The sequence below is a fragment of the Typopeltis vanoorti genome, chromosome 14, assembly GCF_054136105.1.
Source record: "Typopeltis vanoorti isolate ZY-2024b chromosome 14, IOZ_Tvanoo_1.0, whole genome shotgun sequence".
Lineage (NCBI taxonomy): Eukaryota > Metazoa > Arthropoda > Arachnida > Uropygi > Thelyphonidae > Typopeltis > Typopeltis vanoorti.
The window spans coordinates 89,041,602-89,068,120 of NC_143562.1; the positions used below are offsets into that span (position 1 = coordinate 89,041,602).

General features: G+C 33.9%; 2 protein-coding genes across 2 annotated transcripts in view; one reads left to right on the plus strand and one right to left on the minus strand.

The window, feature by feature from the left end:
- The window catches only part of JTBR (jumping translocation breakpoint protein JTBR), a 57,922-nt gene extending 44,285 nt beyond the window's left edge, over positions 1 to 13,637 (plus strand). The window contains exons 3-4 of the mRNA XM_090403517.1: positions 9,241 to 9,323; positions 13,370 to 13,637. Of these exons, the coding sequence (XP_090259643.1) occupies positions 9,241 to 9,323; positions 13,370 to 13,532 (246 nt within the window). The 3' untranslated portion in view covers positions 13,533 to 13,637. The remainder of the gene's footprint in view (positions 1 to 9,240; positions 9,324 to 13,369) is intronic.
- An 872-nt stretch (positions 13,638 to 14,509) lies between these two features.
- The window catches only part of LOC150099747 (focadhesin), a 381,450-nt gene continuing 369,440 nt past the window's right edge, over positions 14,510 to 26,519 (minus strand). Inside the window, exons 32-34 of the mRNA XM_090403693.1 lie at positions 25,011 to 25,185; positions 15,884 to 16,060; positions 14,510 to 14,698 (exon numbers count right to left, since the gene is read on the minus strand). Coding sequence (XP_090259819.1) covers positions 14,540 to 14,698; positions 15,884 to 16,060; positions 25,011 to 25,185 — 511 coding nt within the window. The 3' untranslated portion in view covers positions 14,510 to 14,539. The remainder of the gene's footprint in view (positions 14,699 to 15,883; positions 16,061 to 25,010; positions 25,186 to 26,519) is intronic.

The window sequence follows — 26,519 nt, forward strand, 5'->3', positions numbered from 1 at the left end:
GTATTTGGTAAATGCCAGCCAAAGATAGAGAAGACAGTTTATCCTTTGTAGACGGTAATAAAGAAGAAATTTTGTTGATAGGAATATATGTTGGAATCAATTGATACTTTTTCAGAATTCTACCTATAGGTTCTGAGATTCCTGGAATGTACGGAATAGGAACTCTGCAGACTGTTGAAGAAACTATAGGTGTTGGAATATAAGAGTCAAGTATCTGTTGGATTTGATTGGAGTTGTAATCATTTGATTCCATTAACTTTTTAATGATGGAAAGTTCTTGTTGTAAGATTATTGGGGAAGAGCAAACTTTATGTGCTCTATGAATTAGAGATTTAAGAATGCCAAATTTTTGAGATGTGGTGCGCAGACTTTTTGCGAATGTATCTGCCAGTAAATGTCGGTTTTTGAAAGACGCTTGTAGATAAGGTACCAGAAGACGTTCTAGTAAGGAGGATGTCCAAAAATGGTAAAGTACCAGAGTTTTCTTTTTCCATAGTGAATTGGATGCGTAGGTGAAGGTTATTTATCCGTTGTAGAAAGGTGGAAAGTTAATCTTCAGTGTGTGGCCAAACAACAAAAACATCATCGACGTAATGTTACCAAAGAGATGGTTGAGGATGAATGGATGAGAACATAGTATCTTCGAATTGTTTCAAATAGTAGTTTGCCAAAGGTGGAGACAGGCTACCCACGGCAGTACCTTCAATTTGTTTGTAGATTTTGTTTTTCTAATTGAAATAACCTGAGTGGAATGACATATTTGAATATCCTTGTGATATTCGATAAAAAAACAACAGATTTTCTTGAAAAAATCAAGGATATAAAAATTACAGATTCTGAAATATTAGTCAGTTTTGACATAATTTCTCTGTTCACCAATATCCCATTAACCGACACAGTCAATTCTTTATATGAAGATTACCCTCCAGATATCTCAAGGAAAGTTTTTTAATTTGGAGATACCAATTAATTTTATATAAACTTGGTTTTTTAATCCTATTTCCCAAGTGAGCAAACACACGAGTAAGTGAAGTTTGCACCTGCATGTAATGCAAGTCTGAGGCAACTCATGGTAAAGGTGGATTAAGCCCTGATCACTTTCCTTAGTATTTTTCCCTTAATATAAAGTACATCCCCTTGGGGAAATGTATGATGCTATGCATTAAAGGCAATGGTCACTACCCATACCGTTTTCAACCTTTATTGAGGTCTCGTCAGTGGCAGCCAGACCTGACAATGCTAAGGTTGAAGTAATGCAGAGCTTATATGGTGTTGTGATGTCTTTCTTCTTAGTTATGTGTTCTATTTAGGCTGAATGCAGTTTTCCAGTCACGAGACAGTCTAGGCCTAATCTCTATATGGGTAATACTGTATAAGAGTTAAAACAATAGGGGAGGTTATAGACTAGGTCGATAATTCCCTAGTTCTTTCTGCTGATTGATTCCATTTTTGAACACAAAGAAAATTTATATTTAACTGCGCCACTCTGTGTCTATGGTTGTAAGAATAATGTTAAGGAATCAAGTACAATGCTACAGTAATCTGAATAAGACAGAATTTTCCTTAGAAAATTTTTAAGTTATATAGAAGTCATGGTTCTCTAATCCTTCCTTACTTTCACATTAGAGTTCCCGCTTAGATCCGAACTGTTAAAATGAGCGGTACAATGAAATGAACTCAGGCAAGCACAAGAAATCTGAACCGGACAGCCTCTATTTGGCCTGAATCCAGCATGTTCTTCACCAAGCTTCCCTTTCACAATCCTCAACTCACAATCTCGAAGTATACTTACATAAATCTTATCAGGAACACTCAGTAGAGAAAGGGAAGCTTGATGAAGAACATGCTGGATTCAGGCACAGATTTGGTCACTCGGTTTTCATAGTGATGAGGATATGTTGGAAAGGGTCCAGAGAAGATTCACAAAGGTGGTCATTCTTCTTTGGGATGTGGATAGATTGAATGTAGGTTGCAAAGCCTTGTGAATAGGAAGAGGGGAAGGGGATATGAGTGACACATATAAGCTAGTAAGGGGTTGTTATCAGGTTGATGTGGAGAAATTTTTCATAGAATGGGATGGAGAAGGTATAAAGAGGGTGTGAGAAGCAGGTTCTTTGCATGGAGCACGGTTTGATGAGCATTGAATGCAGTCTGCAATAGTCTGTACCTCCCATGATGAGTCTAATTCCATAGAGGTCAGATGTTAAGTTACCACATTCAGGTTCTATGGAATCTTACAGGTATTATTCAAATAATACTTGTCCTCATTCACAGACAGAGCACCTCCTTCCCCAACCAACTCTGTAAAATCCTTTCCACTTCTTTTTGCTCTTAATATAAAAAAAAATCGAGTCTTCGTATCCTTGTTAATCTTATTCAACTTATAGCAGTGATGAAATTGAAACATTTCTTCTGTCTCTCTTATAAAACCTTTCTTTAGTAACTAATGTTTTTGTCATATTAGTAATGATACTTTAAAGTGTAAATAGTACCAGAACAACAAAAGAATTTCTTCGTTAAGCTTACTAATATTTATGCTGGATTTCTAACCAGCTGATTAAAAATCCAGTGAAATAGCAGTAAGCTTAATAAAGTAATTTTTTTTAATATTTAAAAAAATTTTTTTTTATGTTGTTTATTCTCGAAAGTATACTGTTGAATAACCACATCATGAATACTTTAGCCTATCTGTCATATTAAAGGGTATGCTAGTAAAATTTTAACAGCTGGTGCATGCAAAAAAAAAGTTTTTCCCCCGAAAAAAGTATTAAACGAATTCATTATCGGCTTAATTCTTTCTGCTTGAGCTGCTTAAGAAGTAATGACCTTATTAAGTCCATGACCATTCTAGAAATGCAAAACCTTTCCATTTCTAGAGTTGAGCAGATGCTTGTTGAAAACTGATATTCCTGTAAAATCGCCGGTGAAAATAATCCCTACACAGACTGCAGCACAGGGAAGGGAAGCATAAAGGGTGGATCATAGCCATACTAACTTTGCTTATTCTGTTGTCTACTTCCAAATTTTAATTTGCCATCTTCACTGAAAACTCTGCCTAAATAGTTGAAATGTTTTTCTTCTTTAGGTTCACTATTGAAGATGCAGCTGGTTTTATGTTCCTCCCTGTTTTCATTATTGTCTTTTTATTGCTAATTTTCATGCCAAATTTGTTACAGCTATATTCAGTTTATTTAGAGAATCCTGGAGACTTCATTTTTTTTTTTTAAACACAAAGTACATGTGTGAATAAGATCATAAAATGACCTTATCCTTACTTGTCAGTGTTCTTTTTCAACATTGCAGTTATTCTCTGAGTCGTAATTGCAATTTTTGCTATGTGACCTTTTAAACTAACATCAGATTTCTATTAAACTCCAAGATTCCTAACTTCATTAGTTTCTCCAAGCATAATCCCACCAACATGCCATTTGATATCTTATCACGCCCAGGTGCATAACTTGTCACTTCCTGATGTTGAAGTGACAGCCATTATCATTCGCCCACACTTTCAGTCTATTCAAATAATGCTTTAAGTGCTGTATAGCAGTAGCATCCCTGATTGTCTTGTCTATTTTGCACCATCACCTGGTATCTAATATATTACAGTACGCCCAGGACTGATCTTAGCTTATACAATTGGTCACTTTAAATCTGGCAGAATCCTCTCTCACATCCTATATCCCAATTATCCAAGTCAATAGTTTGCGACAGCCTTTTATGTCTTATAAAATGCCTTAGCAAAGCCCAGTAGTATCAGTATATCCATTCCCTGTATTTAACTTGGCTATAAAATTACAAAATGTGAGAAATTGCTCAGACATGACCTCTCTTTAGTTACCTCATGCTATTTCTTGTGAAATATAGCTTGTCAGTCAACTGCTTTCTGTATGAAATTTTTTACCTGAAATCTTCATAACCACTCCATAGATAATAAGTCGATAGTTACACATCAGTCCTTGTATTCCTCTTGTGCAATGGGATTATCATACATTTTTTCCATTTCTGTGGAATATTTCCTGAGAAGAACTTTGTTTAGTACCCATCAAGGTAATTTGGCAATGCATTTCTTCTTCCTTGGCAACTGAACTGTCAGGGTTGAAAGCTCACTATTACTCGAGACATTATTACTATAATTGGACCAAAATCATCTGATATCATTAGTAATATCTGTCTTTTCAAAAAATGCTGTACCTTTTACACTAGATTCCAGTTACTGCATCTGATTGAGAGCCAGGTATCACTAATAAAATCTTAGGCCATAAATTCAACTCCTGTGTTCTTGTCATTTATGTATATACTTGCACCTACAGTCTGCTTGGCCACCTGTGTCTTTCCATCTTCAAGTACACTCAAAAAGTCCAAAGCCTTTTATTGCTTATTACAATTCCTTGTTAGGATTCATAATGGTGTTCATTGATATTCATATCACTATCATGTTTGCCTACCTTTGACCCATTCTGAGTGGAAAGCTCATGATCTAGTTTCTCTGGTGATCACTGTATTAGGTCTCATCCCCAATAAATGTCTCCAGGCTCCTAATGCCAATTTTGTTCAAGCACAGGCCACCCCTCTTATGCAAGTCTTTTCTAATCTTTTTCAAGATCCTGTAGTATATTCTCCCATCTCATCTTACCAAAATATTCCCAGTGCTTTTCGTTTAGTTTTTATGTGTATGTTAGCTTTCTTACGTTTTAGTCTAATCTTTAAAAGTACCTGTGGCATACCTATAACCAAAGTAATTAACTTTAATGAAAGTACATCGGTCTGTAAAAACAAGCAAATCAAAGAACATATATGTGTTTACCAATTAAACGGTTGCTGCAAGCTCGAATTTAATGTTAATAACTGTTTGGATGTTTACATAAAATGAGAATCTTCCAAACTTTTTTTTTTGTGGTGGTGGTGGTGGTAGGGGAAGAATTGTTTTCATTCAGGTTAGGCCGATGTAAAAGGGCTTTACAACTTTCTTTGAAAAGGCGTTCGTATTTAAAACTGCTTTTATGGAGAAGATGAGCTTTATCATGCCAGATGCTATGCCAGACCAGACTTGAGGTTTAATGTATTCAGTGTTAATACTAATGTTCACTAATTCTTTTTTTTTTCTGCAGAATAGCCGTCTGCTTGAAATATGTCACATTACATTCACAAGGAATCTGGTAAGCACCAGCTAAAGATAGAGGTGAAAGTTTGTCTTTTTTAAATGTTAACAAATGAAAAAATATGTGGGAAGTTGATAAGCCTTTAAAATTCTACCACTAGGTTCAGAAATACAAGGGGTTGGAACATAGGAGTCAGTAATATGCTGGATTTGATGTGGGGTGTAACCATTTAATTCCATTAAAGTTTTGAGAGTGAGAAGTTTTTGCTTGATGGAGAGAGCACATTATGTACTCTATTAATTGGATTTGATAACGCCAATTTTTTGAGATGCATGATGAGCAGACTTTCTAGCTCCCAGCAACTGTTTTTAATTGGTGAACCAGTTGTTCTATATTCCTGTTCTTTTGATTTATTTCTGCACATGAAGTACTGTTATTTTTTTTCTTCAGTACAAAATATCTGTACTGTGGTTATCATGTAATCTGTTTGTTTAAATTTTATGTGACTCAAGTTAATTAGCATGTTCCCAGAGATGACATATTATTCTATCTGGGCTCATGCTAATTGACATTTGATGCTGTTCTTTTCCAGGTCTGTTTGTTGAGCCAACCATGAGGTTAGTGTTTTTTTTTTATCCTTTCAGACAACTTAACGTGTCTTCCTTAGACTCAGACTAAAGAAAACACTTTGGTTCTTATCTTCAAACTTTTTCTTTATTTTTGAATATTGTTTGTTGTATACAGGAAAATATTGTTTAACACAGTGAATTAATCCATTATAAACGATAGGAATAATTATAATTCATCCATGTTTGGAAAATATTAGAGGATAAAATCAATTGCTTAAATTTTTTTTTTAATGAGCTACTTTTTTACAAAAAAATTAAGTAAAGATGTTTGAATAGTTTCATCTTGTCATGCAATTTCCGATAGCTGACGATCGCTTTATCAAGATTTCGGCAGACTTCGAAGCTTCGTTCCGTATCAGGATCAGCATCAAACAAAATTTCCTTACCATGCTCAATGTGATTGAAAACTAGCTCAAGTTCTTTTGCAGTTAGCTTCTTAGTTGTAACATTCTCTTTTTGTTTGCACTCCTTATCTTCATATGCATACTGTTCTTCTACTTGAAGGAGATCATTCTTGCTTAAATGTTCTGAATTGGGAATTGAGCAAATTTCTCACATCCTCATTATCCAGTTCATTAAATCCAATTGTGCTGATTTCTTCAATAATGTTAGAGCTTGGATTTTGTGCACGATAAACTAACATAGGCTTGAGTTTAAAGTCGCCTTCTGCATTGTCTCCAAATAAAAGAGTAAGTCGATATTTACATACTTTGTATCCTGGTTGAGATGCTTCAGTTAGGAAAGTTTTTGTTGGCATACGCTTCCAATAGAGACCAATTTCATTGATGTTGAATATTTGCCGATTGTCATAATCATCCTCTGCAATTCTTCAGGAATCTTGGCCACAGAATCTTTATCTGCACTAGCAAATTATTCAGTTATTCTTATGTTCTGCAGTTCAGTTCAATTTTTAAAACGGTCAAACCATCCTAGACTTGCAGTAAAGCTTTCACATTCCTTTTGAAATTTGGTCTCTTTAAATGAGATAAAACAATCCTCAATCCAGAGTGATAGAAGATGCTTCATCTCGATCATTAAATGGCTTCTATTTTGGGTGATCTGCATGCTTGAAGCAGTAGTAGCAACTTTTCCCTGTTCATTGTATTCTTTGCTATTATTTAATATAGTCCAAACTGTAGACTCACTGTATCCCAGGTTTTGCACAATCATTATATTACATTAAGAGACATGAAAGTCTTGCTAGACTTCCATCTTTTCTGCTATGCAAAAAATTGCATGCATTAACTGATTAATCACTCACTTAAAGTGGGGAAATAGTATCATTTCACATATCTAATTTGTGTTAAGTGAGGTTTTCCTATATTTAACTCTAAACTTCTTAGTCTTAAATGTATACAAATATCATTCATTTTGAATGTATTTTTCTTGTTTGATATATTAACTTCAGTTCTAATCACTTCCTATTGCAAAGGGAAAGTGATAATCATCCTTTGGTGTATACTTCTGTTCCTCTCTCTCCAACTGAATATATTTCTGTAGGAACATATTAGTAATAACTAATCCATGTCCTGAACAGAAATCCAGTAGGTACTTCCTACTACTATTATTCCTACTGTGCTCTTTTCTCCAAAAACATTCCTATATCTGGTATTCACTGCTTCTCTGTTGCTATCTCATTCATGATAGCAACTGCTGTGACATCTTTACCATGCTGCAGTTGGAAATGGGAAGCCAGTGAAAATGATTAGTCTATTCGGGATTTTATTACAAAGGTGTAACAAAAATGTTATCGTTGGCCCTTTAATTTGACTGTGCTCAGGTATTTTAAAGTTGATCAGTTTTATAACAAACTGAATATAGCTTCTGAATCGTTTATCTCATATTAATGAGATGAACTTTTAAAATAATTCTTAATTATTTAAATAAGAACCTGCTTGAAAGAAGTGGTTGAGTATGTTTGGAAGCAAGATAGTAAGGAGGGAGAAGTATAGTACAGTAAACCTTCTCCACAGGTGTCTAACAAATTTAATGCTGTGCACTATTCAACATTGCACAGATTAAATTATCACTATTAGATAGAATATGATTAATCTGTGACTTCAACTTAAGAGTGGTAGTTGTCACAACAGTTCCTCTTCATTCATAGCATTTTGCTGCAGTTTTAATGTAATTATTGGATCAAGCAATGTGTGAAACACTGCAACTATCTCCTGTGTGTGTGGGGACTAATTATTTTTGTTTAACTCTCATCCACAAAAGGTTAACCTTTTAGTACATTATTAGAATTTAAGGCTCTTGCATTAAAATAATGTAACTGCTTGATCAAATTAAGAACAGGTGAATGTTTGACAACAGCAGCAGCCCTGACCTAGCATTAGCAAGGTGCTGGACTCCATCACTGCATATATGGCTGATTATTCTGAGGTCATGTTTGTGGGGTGGGGGGAATGCATGGCCTTTATCCATGCTTCATGTATGTTGAAGAGTGAATGCCTCTTAGAATCTTGTCTAACCACTACAGTGATACCATTTTGTGCTTTGCACATTGAATGGCAGCGTGAGCCAGAGATGCTTTCATACTGTTATGGTGTGATCACTCTGGCAATGAGGCCACTAGAACGGAAATAGTAAGGCAGCTATTGAGATTGTAGCTGCTGCCTCTTCACTGTACCATTCAGGTGTGATATATAGGCACCCAAAGTGTCTGCAGACAACCTAGGTACTGGTTTGGATGTCATGATTAGAAGAGCAGTCACCATACTATGATCTGTTGAGATGCATCCTCTGACTACAAGTGAACTGCTATATTTGGTGGATCAAATATAGGATTTTTCATCATCATCAAATTCCTGTCCTCCAATAAGCAAGGTGGTAGTCTCACACTGGGTAAGGAAATTCATCTACTACCTGAAGACAAAATATCCATACCCAGAGCTTGTTTGTTATAGATATATTAACCAAGCTGGCAAACTAGATTTTGATATTTTTGTGCCTAGACTCCTGCTTGGAGGCTTAAAGTATGTTTGGTCTATACAGGTTTCTGGAATTATCATAAAACACATATTTTGAGATGATTTTCTGGTATTTCTCCTACTGAGCATACAAGAAATTGGTATGTTAGTTCAGGTGTTATTACAAATATTTAATTTTAGGGAATGACTATTCTAAATTTTAATGCTCCATATAAGTTAAAATTGTTAATTCAGTGCAACTGAGTGACAGCCTGTATTTAATTTTTGTTACATGTATTTTCTACATTCTCACTCCTGCTGTATTTGTACACCACTAATATTTCTTTGTAACCTCAGCTGGCTTCCTTATTGAAAGCTATTAAAGTTTGCTATCTGTTAAACAGTGTACTGCACATTTGTTTACTCTGCAGTTCTGGGTAGGATACTGCTCTTAGCATTAGTTATGAGAGCAATATAATGATCCTCATGACAACTATATGAAGGCACTTTTACAACAGTAGGCTATGGAATTATGTATTAACTATAGCATTTACTGGTCTGGAAACTTGTTCATTGTACTTCAAATATTTATATTTGCAGGTTAGCAGACATCTTCCTGCATGTGTTACAACTGGATTCAAAGAAGTGGTGTCATGTCAGATGTCTGGTGAGGTTTATAGAAGGTAAGATATTGATATTTCCTATTTCTAACATAAATTTATCGTTAAGTCGGTAAGCTAGAGAAAAGGGTGATTTAATGCTTGAATGATTGGGGTAATTCCATTGCATGAGTGATAATAAAAACTTGTTTTTCTTGATGAGTATGTAAAATTTTTGACTGAAACACAAATGTGATATAAAATAGCAGACATTGGGTTATTAGGCTGTAATAGTAGAGATGATAAGTAGCTTCTTTTGGATTATGAAGAACAAAAAACAATGTTGCATGATTTGTATGTAACTTTCAAAGAACCGCATCCGACATAGACTCCATCAAAAACTTGCAACAATTCGTACAAAACTAGGAGAAATTTCTAACTAGTTGAGATGTTGTATCCTTGTTCACCAATGTTTCTGTGGATGAAGTTATGGCTCTTATCTATTTAAGCATTGTCTCTAGTCAAATTATTTCAGATGGAATGAGAAAATTTATAAAGTGCTATCAATGGGAAGCCCTCTCTCTCCTCCATGTGCTGACTTATTCGTGGTGTTAAAATGTTGTTTTATTGTTATATATTCACTGTTTCTGTACTCATTTATGCTTAATTTCTATCTTATTTTATATCTAGGATTGTATCCTATAGCAGAAAAGATCCTTGCTCAGGGATACAATACTAGATTCTTAACTGCCGTATAGATCTAGATTATTGCAGTCGTGACCTAAATCTATTATTATATTCACTCTCTAAAATTCTTCCCGCCAAAATAGGTTCTATTTTTATAAGTGGTAATTTGGAATCGTAATCAGGAAAATATGACATATTTATTGGAATATCTAAAACACAATACGAACTCATACACATAATTATGTTCAATACTAAATAAACTCGAACTAATTAAAACTTATAAGGCATGCTAAACACAGTAATTACACATTGGGATATAAATCAAGTGATAAGTTAAGCTAAATTCCTTCTAGCAGTATTACTTGTAAGAACAAACTTCCAACCATTCTAATGTTACTGAGACACTAAATTCTACCTTTCATATCGCATGAAGTTAATCCTATCACATACAACTTACAAAAGATTTCTTCTTGCTCACAGAGTTCCCTACTATGAAGTTCTTAATTTCACAATCATAAACAATCTTCTTTCTTCTAATGAACATTCACACTAAATTAGAGCAATAGCACCTTACCGACTTTTTTTACACGTCTTTCTGCACCATGTGTTTGTCTGGATATTTCTCATCTGTTTTGGCTGTCTATACGCCAATGTAGGGGTTACATTATCTTCATTCTTTCTGCCGGAAACGGACTCAAAAATCTTTGCGTTTCAGGAACAACTCGATGGGGCTTTTCAATGATAGCTTGATTCTGCTAGGACTGGAATTTTTTTTCTTCAGCTTTGCATAGAATCCAGATTCATTTCTTTACGAACTTCACCCCCCCCCCTTTACACGAAACTGCCCGCCAACTTCTGAACCACCCAACAGGAAAATGATACGACAAAACGATAACCCCCCCCCCCCTCTTATACTCCTATAGAGTGCCCCCTTTTTGCATACGATCCTTACTAATTTCACCCTTTGGCTTATCCTTCATTACTACGACGCTGATATACTCTGATTCATGGAATACATGGTTACATGATTTTCCGAATAAGCTATACCAGCCAGCGTTACGCTGTACACGTGTAGCTTTAGGCCTTCCAGGAATTAATACTTAACAGCTTTTACATAGCTTAAGTAAGGCTTAAATTTAATTCACATTATTCCTCTTTTTAAGACATACAAAACGAAATCTCAAATTAATCACAATTGCTAAAATAAAGAATACAAATTTTTACCTAAAGTGAGGAAGTTTCACTTTTAATTAAACTGATGTGCAGGCATTTCTCCATGTTTGCAATTTTTATATGTTAGACCCTAAATGAATGATTTCTTTCCAAGAAACCTTCATTTAGGATCTAATAGTGGAAAACATTTCCTCATGTCTACAAATCAAAAGCCTTCAGTTTGGAAATATGTAGATGACATATTTATTAGGAAATGCAGTGTTGCTGGCTTTTCTTTCATCCATCATAAAATTAAATTCACCTTTCTTACATGTTTTAAATTAAAAAAAAAAAGCCTCTCCCCCTCTCTCTCAGCATATATCAAAATACATACGCAAGAAAAGGGTGATCTCTATTAAAAATTGAATAATTAGTCTACTCTCTACTAGTGAGCAATGGATATTCTAAGAAAAAGAAAGAATACTATAGGTAACCCTCGTATAACGTGGTCTACAAATTGTAGTGCCCCTTTATCTTTTCATATATATTTTCAACACACGACTTAAAAATTAAATTTGCATCTGCCATATCGCACACGTAGTTATAGTTAGCGAATTTATATTAGGGGAAATACCCTTTAGCACGCATGTACATCAATTGTTTACCATATAAAATATTTATTGTTGGAAAGTGCATTAAAAATCATAAGTGTGTTAATCTCAAGCTAAACAATATTTTTATAGTAATGGCCACTTAGAACGCTTTTGTGATATTTTGTTAATAGGGATAAACCCACCCACTGTAAACTGCTAAGGTAACAATTGAACAAGACTGAAGATACATTTAATTTCGATCAGCACATGAGACTCGACCTTTGCGAACTTCTTTATAAGTGCTCCAATCTCTTCAATTGAGAAATAGATTTAAATTAGGAACTGGTACAATTAATAGATGACATCAAACCAAAGGGTGGGGAAAGTTCTGCCAAAGATTCTGATGAATCCATTAAAGAAATTAGCAGAAGGAATGGACTTGACAAGAAAGTTATTTTATGGATAATGATCTCTCAGAGTGCTCTGAAAAATTCACGAGAAAATTGGATATTTGTTTAGCTCTGTATTATGAACTTAATAAAAAAAATTGCAGCATAGTGGTAAACAAGGTCTTATTACTGACTTCTTGATAACTAAACCAGCCGAAGTATGCAATGAGAATTATAATAATGATTTCAAGTGATGATGACGTCTGGCACTCGTAAATAAAGAACATCTACAAAATGTTAGTTCTGATGATTAAAATAAACATTTATGTATTATGTGCAAGGAAGTTTACGTACAATTTATACTATGTGTTTGTTTTCTTAATTTACATGAATTACCTGAGTTGGATATGTCATTGTTTATATAATCTTAAAAAAAAAAGATTTCGGAACCTAACCCTACCTTTTCTATGTGATCCGAGTCTCACGATTTATATAATGCGGCATTTTTGTGGAACCTAACATCAGGGTTACCTGTATTCTCTATTCCTGTTCAACAAATTCCTGACATTTGCTATAGAACCTCAGTTTCCATCTTTTGTATTGGTAACTTCTTAAAATCTCATGACATAAGAGTGGCCTTCAAACCCATTGTGACTATACTAGTTTTTTCATTATGTTCACATAAGAACTGCAACCCTTTCAACAAACATTATGGAGTTTATAATATTCCATGTTCTTGTGGCCTTTTTTACCATAGGGCAAACATATAGAAGTTTGGAGATGTAAATAACAGAAAAGACAGCTCGGGGAAAAGAGCTCCATGCCTAACTTTAATGGCTACAATGGTCATCCATTCACAAGGTAAACTAAATAGAAACCAAGGAATGATTCTTTATCATATTTGGAAGTTACTAATTAGATCTTTCCACACATCAGACTAACTTTTCTATATATTACTTTTTTTTTTGTTCTTCCTAACCCAGAAGGCAGTAGTATATGTGGTGAAAACAACTGGTATAATCATCTGTACAATTACAACCCAATATCTTGCAAAACTTGTATGTGGGTCAGCAAAGAAAAATATTCCTACTTAATAGTAAAATCCATAGCCATAATCTAGGGCAGTAACTTTGTAAACAACTAAACTTCCAAAGTTCTGCAGAGATAAGCTTTTAGAAATGACGTCCTTCTGATTTGTTTGTAACAAATCAGAAGGACATCACCACCCTTGTGGTTGGGGCTTTTTCTTGCTTTTGTAACAGAAGGACATTCATCTGTGATCTTTTTATTTATTTATTTTTTTTTTTAGCTGCAGTAAAGTTCTCTGGTTGGAAGAACGTAATTTTTGGATCTTTGAAAGTTCCGTAGGCTTGGTTGGAGTGTTAAGTGGTATAGTAGTTGTAATACGTCAGAAACAGCTAGATAACAAAATGATGGAAAGGATACAGAGACAAATTGCAGCTGGAGTGTAATTTATTTAATGTGAATGTGTAAAAATGTATAGAATATGCAAAATTATTACTTTATGATTCTACTGTATATTACAATGTAATTAAATATATATTGCAAATTTTGAAGTCATGTAATTTATAATCCAGAAATCAATCAGCATTATTGAAGCACGTAATGGTGCTTAGATTATCAGAGATATGGACCCAAAACTTAACACTAGTTTCTAGTAGGATTTGAATAATCAACCTAAATGTTGATTTAGGTTGATTATTCAAAGAATTATATTTATTACCATATAATTGAAAGTATGTGGAGTAAAAAAAAATTTTGACCTCATATAGAAAGCCAGCCTTCTGTTTCATTACTTGGTTCATTTTACCTATCTTGAAAAGTGCTCTCATTAAAGCGCTTTTCAAGATAGGCAGAGGAAAAAGCAACCCACTCACCACCCATTTCCAGTTTCTGGGGTTAAATTTAATTGAAAATAGGACATTTGATTAAGAGTAATCATTTTTTTTTATGTTTCAAATTTGGTAGGTTGTCCAGCTGCATATCTCTTGAATAAGTGGTGGATAGAATCAGCTTAGCAACCTTTGGAACATAAAAGCTATCCAGAAGAGTTTCTTCCCAAGGAATGATTTTCTTAACCATCATGAGTTCATTTTTTAAAGGCTTAAAAAGTATTTATCATGGACTTCAGACAACGCACTATTTTTTCCAAGACAGTTCATGCAATACTAGCATACTGTAGGTTCAGCCCCCTGTTCTAGCAGTAGTTAATGAATATACATTTATAGGGTCTTTTCAGCATGCTGTTGTTTTGCCACCAAGTCTGAAGATTTATTATCAGCTCACTGAGGCAAAATTTGGGGTTTAATAAAAACAATTCAGCTGACAAATATACTCATTTGGACAGAAATTTTCAGTATTTACTGTCTTCTAATAGTGAACTATTTTTTCCAGACTACTCTTATTGTATTGTTCAGTTAATTATTCATTTATTTACATCATTACATTTCTAAGTTATTTAACTAGCAGCTGTGTATAGTAAAACAGCTTGTGTCCAGGCAGAACCTTTGGAAAATTCTTTCCATTCACGAATTGAAATAAAACATTGTTGAATATGCATTCTAATATCTTGAGAAATATGACATCTCTGCAAAAATTCTGTAAGCCACTCCAGAACCTAAAAAAAAAAAAAAAAAATAGAATCCTTTAATAATAGTATTCTGAACAAACAGTCTCCATCATTTGATAGATTATCTACCCTGAAAATTAACTCAAGGTACAAAGGATTACCTTTGAACAATTATATTGTTTTTAAGTCATCACACAAGGGTGGTAAAATGAACGTTTAAGTTTTGTTAAAAAAAAAAAAAAAAACACCATTCCATTCTTGGATACATGTTTAATTTACTATAACCAAAACCTTTTAGAACAGAATTGTGTCCAATGGGCCAACATTCCAATAACTTGTTGGTGATACTTTACTATAGATCCAAGCTATTTCAATTTTTAGAGATGCTCAGGATGTATTTTATACTAGTAACAATAAGATGTTCTAAGATTTTTGATAGTACAGAATTATGCTTCAGACAAAGTAAAATAGCACACACATTTCAATAAAGGCTATATACGTAATATCACCTTAAGAAAACTTTTTTTTTGTCTGCGGCAACTCAAACTAACCAACTCTTCAAAGTAGCAAAGGAAATTTAAATGAGCTTGTAATGCCTCAAACCAAATCAGTACCTGGGTCATGTACAATCTGCCTGTATGCCACAGCAGCTACCTTAATGATTCCATTCTAATAGCCTATCATCACATTGATTGTACCATAACAGTATGAAAGCTAGTGGGTGGATGGGAGCTTTACACAGAAACTACCTGTTAGGTTATAGAATAAGAGTAGACCATTCACATTTCCACTAGTTACGAATTCTGTTAATTTGGCCAAACATAGGAATTGGACATAAAACAGTTATCTAAATACTATCTTCTACTGCAATGTGCATGTACCCACTTACAGTATAAATGCACTATTTACTGAAATATAGAGTCAAAAGGCTTCAGTTTGGTGATGCAAAATTATATAAATCAAGGGGATATTAACTCCAGCATTATTTTAGAGCTGAATGTAAAAACTTAAAATATAACGAAATGGTTCCAGGATAACGCTCATCAGTAATCTAACCCGACAATCAACTGTCACATTGGATTACTGTTCTTATAAAGAATATCAGCAATAAATGCTTTAGCACAGCTACCCAAACCATAATTATCAGAGAAGCCATGCATTTATTGTGTATCTAATGTTTTAAAGTCATCCATTAACATATCTTGACTAGATTAAAAGAAATATATATATCACCTTTCCAGCCATGACACTCCATTCTTCCTTTTTAAAAAGTCTGGGGAGAGAATATGGTAACCTACTCAACAGAAATAACTCAGTTATTTCTTCCCTTGGCCACATAGCATAATTTATTTCCAGTCCTGTGGCACCAATTATCACTGAAGCCCAAATACCAAAAAGATAGGTCAGCACCTATAGTAAGAATAAATAGAAAAAGTAAATTAATAGTACTATAGATGGTCAGCAGAACATTTTTGATATAGTTCACTATAATGGTACTGATTCTATTATTTTTGTTACATTATATATATATATAGATATAGAAAAACAGATAAATTCAATCATGGGCGGCAATGTACATTCATTATTATAACAGTAAATTGAGGAATTCTGCACTTAATGGAAAAACAGCAAGATTCAGAGTCATGGACCAATCAATCAAAATTTTAAAGACTAAGATTTGTTGTTTTAAAATTAATGTTATAGTTTGCCCACCACTTCTAGGTCCCTTCTTGGCTTTGTGCCAAGAATAGTCGATTCATGCTGAAGGGGAGAAAGAAATGAAGGATGTACGAATTGGTCGCCAACATGCGAAATCACATGCTTTCTTGTCTGTCACTGTACTAGTACTAGCTTGATTTTTGTTGTTCTCTTTTTGCATTATTTTTTTATTATTAATTTGTATATGATGGATCCAGTACAGTCAACAAGTTCTATTGTTACACGTTTCAGTAGCTCTTACAAAAGAATATTGAATAATGTGCTGACATTCTGCGAAAAAGAATCGTCAGAAGGCCGTCTTCTTGTTCCCCTTTCTCAAGTCATAAAACGTGCAAGTGCAATTGCGGGCGTAAAAACCATCGAAACCGTAGCTTTGAATGATTTTGATGTAGACGTTATAAGAAGAACTATTCACGAATTTTACGTGGTCGAGAAAAGAGTGCCAACTGTTCCGAAATTGATTCCTGTGCTTAAAGAAAAAATTAATTTTTCTTGGAAAAGAGAAACTTTAAAGAAAATACTTCATGAAATAGGATTTTGTTTTAAAAAGTCCCAGAATAAAAGGAAACTTATCATGGAGCAAAGTGACATTGTTTTATGTAGAACGCAGTATTTGAGAGCAATAAGACATTTCAGAGTTGAGAAAAGACTAATTGTATATCTAGATGAAACTTGGATTGATAGTAATTTAACTTATGGAAAATGTTGGCAGTCTAAAGAAGAATGTGGAGTGCTACAAACCGGAAATGCCTCGCGGCGCATAATAATTTTGTGTGCGGGTGGAGAAATGGGTTTTTTAGCGAATTCAAACTTACTATACAAAGCCAATTCAACTATTGGAGATTACCATGGGCAAATGAATTCTACAATTTTCGAAAAGTGGGCAGAAGAAAAACTGATTCCAAACCTTCCTAAAAATGCTGTTGTTATAATTGATAACGCTTCATATCACTCTATTCGATTAAACAAAGTTCCAAATTGGTCTAATAAGAAGCAAGTTCTTATGGATTGGCTCTCTGCAAATAACATTTCTCATTCCCCAGATATGCGAAAAATTGAATTGCTTAATTTGGTCAAAAGAAACTCGCCCACAACTAAACTATTTAAATTTGACACGATGCTCAAAGAGCATGGATTTCTAGCTTTGAGTATGTTTGGGCAGAAGTGAAAAGTTTCATTCGCCATCGCAACGTAACTGGGGATATTGACATGTCGAAACTTTTTAAGCTTTCAGAACAGGCGATTGAAAGTATTACAGTTCAAAAGTGGGGAAAATATTGCTCTCATGTCACCTCATTGGAAAAGAGACGGAATTATCGAAGAATTGTGCGAACCTTTGGTGATCAGTTTAAGTGAAAGTGATGGCGATTCGGACACCGATTCAGATGACTCTGAAGAGTAAAAGAATTTGACAATGGTATTTTTTCCAACATTTTTTTGCATGCTATTGAGAGTCACAACAACTCATAAATAATTAATCAGTTTAGGACATTAAAGTGCCTCAGTTCTCTCAACTGTAAGTTTGGAATATCTAAGTTCATTTGAAATAATTTCTGTTTTTCTGTATAATTCTTTTTATTTTATAGAAAACTTTCTTAAAAATAAACTTAGTTACATTTTTGTTTTATGCTATAGCTTTTTTAATTTTATTAACACTCTACGTACATTTTTCCAACTGCTATACAAGCAAAATAGTTACACTTTAAAAACAGCAATGTTCGTAAAAGAAAAGCTAAATTTTCCGACCTGTAATAATAAAAAACTCAGTTTGTTTATTATTACATCCCAGAGGACAGACTGATTACCCTATTATCGGAATGGATTCTCCTTTTTCTGACATGCGCAGAAGTGTCGAGGGACCTCAAATCGGTGGGCGAACTATATCAGGTGTTTTCAATCTACTGACTTGTCTGTTTGCATGGGGGAGGGAGTTTTCCTTAATCTGCTGTCTCTCAGTAGATGTAAACATGAGTCTTCTCAACCTACGTGTTTATTTCTCTGATTTTTCATTAAACTTTACAAAAACATGGTGTCTGATGTATGTTTTATTTAATAACAGAATATCAGTCATTGTTAAAATGTAAACACAGGATAACCTAAATTACTCTTCCCTAACCATTACACACACACACACACACACACACACACACACACACACACACACACAGTATATAATTTATTCTAACTGCAGATTTATTATTTAATTACATACTTCACTCCATTGGGAGCACAGGGCTGCTAATTAGATACAGTAATGTGCAATTTTTATTTTATTATTTTTGCTTGCTTTTGAGAATCCTTGAGGTTTCTAATGCTAATGTGAATTTTCCTCATGTTACATTCAGTCCCACTGACTAATGTGCTTATTAATTTCTACTTCACCTATTCCTTTTCCCTCTTAGGGTTGATCCATAATAGAAAAGATATCTTGTTCTTGTAGAATCACTTTGCAGACACTCAAGGTTCACTTTGTCATCATTTTCAAAACTTTCTCACATGTCGCAATCCAGATCTACATTTAGAAGTTTTCCTTCATATCTAACTAAATGTTACCAGTTTTACATTGCCCAAGTCATACTAAAGATAGCACCCAGTACTGTAATTTTTTTCAGAATTTTATCTGGTTGTCATCTTCATCAATGAGTGTTCATAAAAAGCAAGTACAATGATATTTTGTTGATGAAATACTATATGAAATGATTTATCATCATCATCAAATTCCTGCCATGTACCCTCAAGGGGTGTACAGGATATGACAGTACTACATGAAAAATTTACATCATTACTAACTTCCTCTCTACAATTTTCCTCCAGATCAGTCTGTTACTTGTCAAGACCCAAATATTATCAGATCTTATATTTCTGTCGTCTAAGGCACTTTGTACCCTATCAAACCACCTATATCGTTTTCCTGCCAGAGAATACTTGTTTTGCCAATCTTTCCTCGCCCATTCTGTTTAAATGACCATACCACCTGAGATTAGCTCTGCTAACGCATTCCTGGATGTTGACAATATCAAGTTCTTTCCTAATGTCCTCGTTTTTAATAAGATATTGCCGTTCATGCCTATAATCTTTCTTAGGAACTCTCATATCTGCAGTCTTTAGTCTTTGGTCAAGTGTTTTACTTCTGACCCAGCTCTCAGATCCATAAGTTAAAACTGGTTTAAACACAGTCTTGTATACAGCTAATTTAGTGTTCCAACTAATTTCTCTTATTCCATCTGAATTTATTCAATTGATTTTTTGATTCTGTTGTCTATTTCCATATTTAATTTACCATCTTCACTAAAAATCGAGCCTAAGTAGGTGAAATGTTTTACTTGTTCCACAAGTTCTCTGTTCACAATGCAGTTGACATTTTCAACGTCTTTGTCTTTTTATTGCTGACCTTCATACCATATCTATTACAACAGTTATTCAATTTATTCAAGAAATCTTGCATACTCGTGGATTGATAAGTATAACATCGTCAGCATAAAGCAAAGAGCTGACATTAACATCTCCAATTTTGATATCACTTTCCTTCATAATGTGATCCATATAGATAATGAATAACAGAGGGTATAATGTACATCTTTGTCTCACACCAGATTTAACACGAAACCATCTTCCTGTACTTCTTCAATTCTAACTGCTGACTTACAACTCAAATAAAGACTAAGTATTGCTTGATATAATGCTCCATTGACACCATATATAACTGTAGCGTATTGAATAGCTTCTCTCTCTTGGCACCTTATCATATGCCTTATCCAGATATTATTCCATAATATCCTGTCCACCCTCAGGAGGTGCACAGAATATGATAGTACTACAAAAAAAAAACATTACATTATTAACTTACTATGGAGAATTTTCCTCCAAATTAATCCATTATCTATCAAGATTCCATCTAGATCTTGCTCTTTTTCTGCCATCTGTTTTTGTAACCTTTCCTCTCCTAAAAAAAAAAAAAGTCTTGTATACAGCAAGCTTAGTGTTTTGACTAATTTCTCTTATTCCAAATAAATTTATTCAGTTGACTTCCTACTATACCAGCTTTGTTAATTCTGTTGTCCTTCTATTCTTTATATTTCTATAATTGATTTTCCATCATAATTAATTAGTACTGTGTCTAAATAGCTGAAATGTCTTACTCCTATATGTTTCTATTTTCATGCTATATTTATTACAGTAGTTGAGAGGAAAATTTTTATAAGCAAGAGATATCACCTGATTTCAATAAATGTCTTACTCCTATATGTTTCTGTCTATTTTCATGCTATATTTATTACAGTAGTTGAGAGGAAAATTTTTATAAGCAAGAGATATCACCTGATTTCAATATGCTTTCACATGAATGTGAAGAAGCATTGTCTAACAGCAATATTGCCCTCTTTGATAATCTTTTCTCTCTCAAAGAACAAAGGTCTAGAAACCATTTGTTTTTAATCCCATCTGAAAATATCTTGGTTCATCCATGCTCCTGGTTATAATAATGCACAGGAAGATTTTTAGCTTATAATGATTTATGTTTTATGGTTTCCAGATGCATTTATTCCCACAACACATGACTGACATTGTGCAATAATTTTTATTTTGGCAAGAATATACTTTTTGTAGACAAAGCATTTCCAGCATAAGCCTGTCTCAATTTGATCAGGCTGCAAATTTTCCTCCACATATTTCTTAAATATTAAGTGAAATACATTGGTCTCTGCACCACAAGAACTGAACTGTTCCACTTATAGAAAGTTTACAGATATGTCATCGTTTAAATCATTGAACTTCCATAACTCAGGATAATCATGCCTGGGATTAAAATCCTGTGTAGAATGCAAAAAACTTGTAAAAGGGCTTTTCATTTGAAGTTGGATGTAAGTTAGCTGGTGGCAGGGTTTTTCTTTCTAGAAACTCTGGTTTTTCATCCTGCAAACCATCTAGAACAAACATGCTTCAGCTAATTCAGCTGTAATTCTAAACCAGATAAGAAAGAGAAACTGAACTGTACTCCAGTTATTTTGAATGCTTTATGAAATAAGTTGGCTTTATGCGTACACATTGGATCAGAGACAGATATTTCACATATGTTTTGATTGAAGTACAGTTGACCCTTGAACAGTGTGTGTGTGGGGGGGGGGGGGGGGGGGGGGGAGACGACCTCCTGCGTTGTTTGAAAATCCACGTATAACTTTTGACTCTCCAAAACTTAACTACTACTGATAACATAAACAGTCGATTAACACATATTTTATATGGTATGTATGTGTATATATATATACTATATTCTTACAATAAAGTAAGCTAGGAAAAAGAAAATCATAAGGAAGTGAAGATACATTTACAGTACTATATTTATTGATACCATAAGTTTACATGATGAATCTTATGTGTATTACTAATACTAGACATCAAAAATGAAAAGAAATTCATATTTATTTACAGGTATAACAAAGCAGCAGCAATATGACTGATTCATAGTAGCCTAGCCTATACACTAATTAATTACAGTTAAGATTTATCACTGCATCTTAGTTTATTTACATTTCTCTTGACTGCAAATGCCATGCATAGTCTGTAAACATTTGATAACATATTTGTGCATACTTTATGGTAGTAAATGATCAAATAGACTAGTATCTACATATTTTATGCATTCGTAGCATACCTAGTTTTTCTTAATTTTTCCAATATATTTATTCATGAAAACCATGTATAAGTGGATCCACACTGTTCAAACTCACATTCTTCAAGGGTCAACTGTAGTACTAAATCCACCTTCATGACTTTTTCATGCACAATTATCACAGTCCCTTGCAAATCCCTGTTTTGTAATGAACAGTCTAAAATCCCAATAATATTTGGATAATAATGAGATAAATTTCTAAGATCATTTAATGATGCTCCAATTGATAGTGCATGTAATTTACTTTACATTTGGTTATACTTTGAGAGCGACAGTCAACTCTCACTGTAGCAAATACTGTTATAATAAACTGCTAAAAGTTCCACTGAACCAAAGCCCACAGACACAATGCTAAAAGAAATTCACTATAGCATATTTATTCCTGTGGTTCTTATCAGTCTGCTGTAGTGTGAGCTGATTGTAATTATTTTCAAAAGACTCAACTGAAGAACTGTTATAATTAGAAGTAAGGTAACACAGTGTTGATTTTACTGTGGCAAAAAGAAGACATAATGGAAAATTAGAATACATTTGAGACAACTAATATAGTATACCACAAAAAATCAGGGAGATAAATGAGATTAAAAAAAAAAAATGGACAAACAGTTAAAATTAAGAAAATGTGGAAAAAAGAATTTGTAACTTGAATATTTAGCTGTATGGATATTAATTTTATTACTAATTGTTTTTAATAAATTTGGGCAGAGTGCAGTGTTTTTTTAGTTATTTAATATACTGATAAAGTGTGTGTAGTAATAACAATGAAAGCAGTGAATTCAATGTGAATAGTTTATGGAAAGGAGGGAGATAGATGGTGCTAGAATGTAGTTAAGACATGTAAATATAATTTCAAAAAAAAAAGTGGGAGGGGGAGAAAGAACGTAGCACGTTCAGAAATTTCATGGCTTCAATGAGTGCTTCACCATATCACATGGGAACTTAAGAGACTAGAAAATTACAGGAAAGGTAAGAAACAAAATGTGGAGAAGTAAAAGAAAGCAGGAACAGATGCAGGGTAGTATAAGATTGTACTTTTATTACATGTATTTCATGCAAAGTTGCATGAGACCACTCAAAACACATCTCTAGTTTCTAACCCCAACCCACGTAACCATCAAAATCACATATGGCACACATTCTACATAGCTAATGATTTAATTTAATGAGGTAAGAGATTAACAGGATACAACCAGATGCTGCTACAGACCAGGAACATCTCAAGAGGATTGTGAACTGAAATCTTATGGATACATGGAGGATTATCATTATGGATGATTTCCACTGGAGAGAGGAGAAAGTATGCAAGATGAGGGAAAGAGAATTTATAGAAATCACCAATAACCACCTTAAGCAGCATGTGATGGGACTCACAATACAAGAGCAAAGGATCCAGCAACAGTAGCTGAGAATATTTCTATAAATGACACGACTACATATGGGAGTTTTGGCTATGAAGGGATGATTCTAATAAATTGACTACTTCCCAAAGACTCCTCTCTCATGTGATCTCAGCACAAAAAGAGAATGTTGTGGATCCAGTATCATGAGAAGAGTGATGGCTATAGTAAGGAAGTAGAAACCATATTGTGAAAAGAACCTTAGTGCATGCAGGTGGTAGGAAATAGCTGTTGTTAAGCATCACCTTATTAAGGTTTTGGTAGATCCATTAGTTCTATGGATAAAATAATATAAATAGATGAGTTAAAGGTGTTAGTTATTCAAAGAGTTGACTTGAATACTGCAGCTGTCGACAGGTACTGAAGTAATATGCAAGAGAGCAATAGCCCTGACTAGTTGTCGAACTTGAGTCTCAACACATGAATGATTTCTAATGAGTGGGAGGGAAGAAAGATAATTCCATTATGCAAGAGAAGCTAAGACTGATACATGAATTACAGACCAATCAACATCTCTGTGCTGGATCAAGATGAAGGTATCGGAAAATTGTTAGGAGTTGCATCCAAAGGTAAGTAGACAACACTAGGATCCTCTACAGAGAACAGCATGGTTTTGTAAAAGGAGATTTTGCTCTAGCAATCTGCTCACATTCTTTAGAATGACAGAAGAGATGGACAAGACAAACACCATGATACTTCTATATTTTGCCAAGGTACAGGGTGGCCATAATTAAAGAGGGGGTATTTAGAGCCCTGTAAAGAAAAATGTATTGGACACAATTCAACCACACTCCAGAACATGGGGTTTTTATTTACAGAAGATAAAAATAATACAAAATTCTGTCTCCATGGGACATTTCTTGCCATAAGTGCACGGTTTGGGATTAATGAAACAGTAATGACTAGAAGAGACATAACAAATAAATTTTCCTGTTCGTATAACTTACAGATGTAGTTCAATATGTCCTCCTTTCAGCTGTTCTAAGAATTGCATTCTGTGAATGACATTTTTTATAGAGGAACACAACAGATCTGCTTTGATTTGCATCATTCTGTCTTTCAAGGTTGCTAAAACCAGGAACATGTCCTTCATACACGTCTCAGAGGTTGAGATCAGGCAAATGAGGTGGCTCTGATGACAGTAATCCTGTGCGAAACCCCAGAATGGAGGTGAAAGGAACCAGAATTAAATGAGCCAGACTAAGTGATAATAAGGCAAATGATATTTTGCTGTATTTTTTTGGGAATGTGCAGAGAAGTTGACTGTGTCCTTGAACCAGATATATTTAATGAGTTAACAATTGCAAGTTACAGTGCTTAAAACCCTCATGGTGATCATATATTAAAATTCTGGGCTATTCCTTTCTGTTTACACTGCAGCCAATGTGAATATATCGGTTGTCTACAGGATTAGGGGACTGTAACCATGCTACTAATGTCTGTTGTCAAAGTGCGCAAGATGTATCTTACTATCAACCACAGAAAGAAAAATACAGATTGGATGGATAATATATGAAACATACAATTGAAAAATATGGGTTTTTTTTTTATTGCCAGATTTATTAAACAAACTCACCTCAGGTACTGATGTGAAACCAAATTTCTTTTTTTCACCAAGAATTATATTTATCCTTCCCATTAGTTCTGTAAGCCAAGAAATGCATATGGTGGGCTGAGATACCTCACTTTTTGCAGTGCATACTCCATTTGATATACATCTCCACAAATAAAACATCATTTCCCTCTTTTCTCTGGTTGGGGAAAAAAGTGGATATTGTAAGATAAGAATATAAATCATATAATTATATAATACTTTTATATAGGTCCATTTCATGTGTGTTTGTTTTAATTATTTAAAATTAACACAAAGCAAAAGTATAGTAGATTGTTTTAATCTTGGAAAAAAAAAGTTTTAATTTAAATAGCGATTGTTTAAACTTCTATTGAAAAAATTTCTACCTACACACCTCTATGATATGAATACATTACCAATGCAAAATCTACAAATCAGTGTTTCAATCCACTTTGCTCTTCCAATAAAAGACGATGCAAGATATTTGTTAGTCTTATTTTACATGCACTGTTCAAAAGGCTTATTCCACTATATTATATTGGAATAAGCAATTTGGTTCTTCCCTGATTATAGAAATAACTCTGGCCAGTCACTAGGAATTATTCGGTTTTTCAAATAATTATTCAGCAAATTTTAGACATTTTTACATAATAGGTTTTCCCCATATTAAGTTTCGGGATCATTCCATCAATGTCTGAAGCTTGATGGGTAAGTTTTCAGTATATTTTGGAGTTCTCCCATAATATACTGAAAACATGTGGGCTATGTTATTATTATAACAAACCTCCATGAAGTTATGAAGATCACTGTGGGTCTCACTTAGCAAGCAACATATCTGTTATGCCAATCCTTAAACTCATTTATGCTCCTAGCAATAACAACACAGTAGCAATAGAGGCATTGCATTCCGATAAAAGACGATGCAAGATATTTGTTAGTCTTATTTTTTATGCACTGTCCAAAATATAGAAAGTTGTGTAGAATGGTGGTATCAGTCTACACAATTTTCCAAATCCAAAAACAAAAATAGGATTTGTTCTTTACAATTCTGAATTGTTTCCACTAATAACCAATTGTTGGTGCTTGCTGTGACAAATTATGTAAGAATCTAGCAACATAAGTACGAGCATGCGACATGTTATGTTCCAGACCACTCACGTAGTGAATTTCGTCGTATACTGAATTGACACCTTATTCCTCCCCCTCACATTTAAATTGCATGTAATAGTTTAGTTTGAAAAAAAAAAAAAAAAAGAATTAATTTATGTCAGTTACCCAAACAAAAAATTTTGAATAATTTTCTCAAATGCATGGCTTAAGGGAAAACCACGCCAACCGGTTTGGTCATCAATCTATACCATTACAAATTTTTCCCATTTCAGCAATGGGATCGCAACATTTACAGATAACTGTAGTATTAATTATATACTCTTTTTCGGGTTATCTTGGAAGTAGTGGAATAAACTACATTTCTGGCTTTTCTTACCATTCATACTATAGGCTTATGCTGCA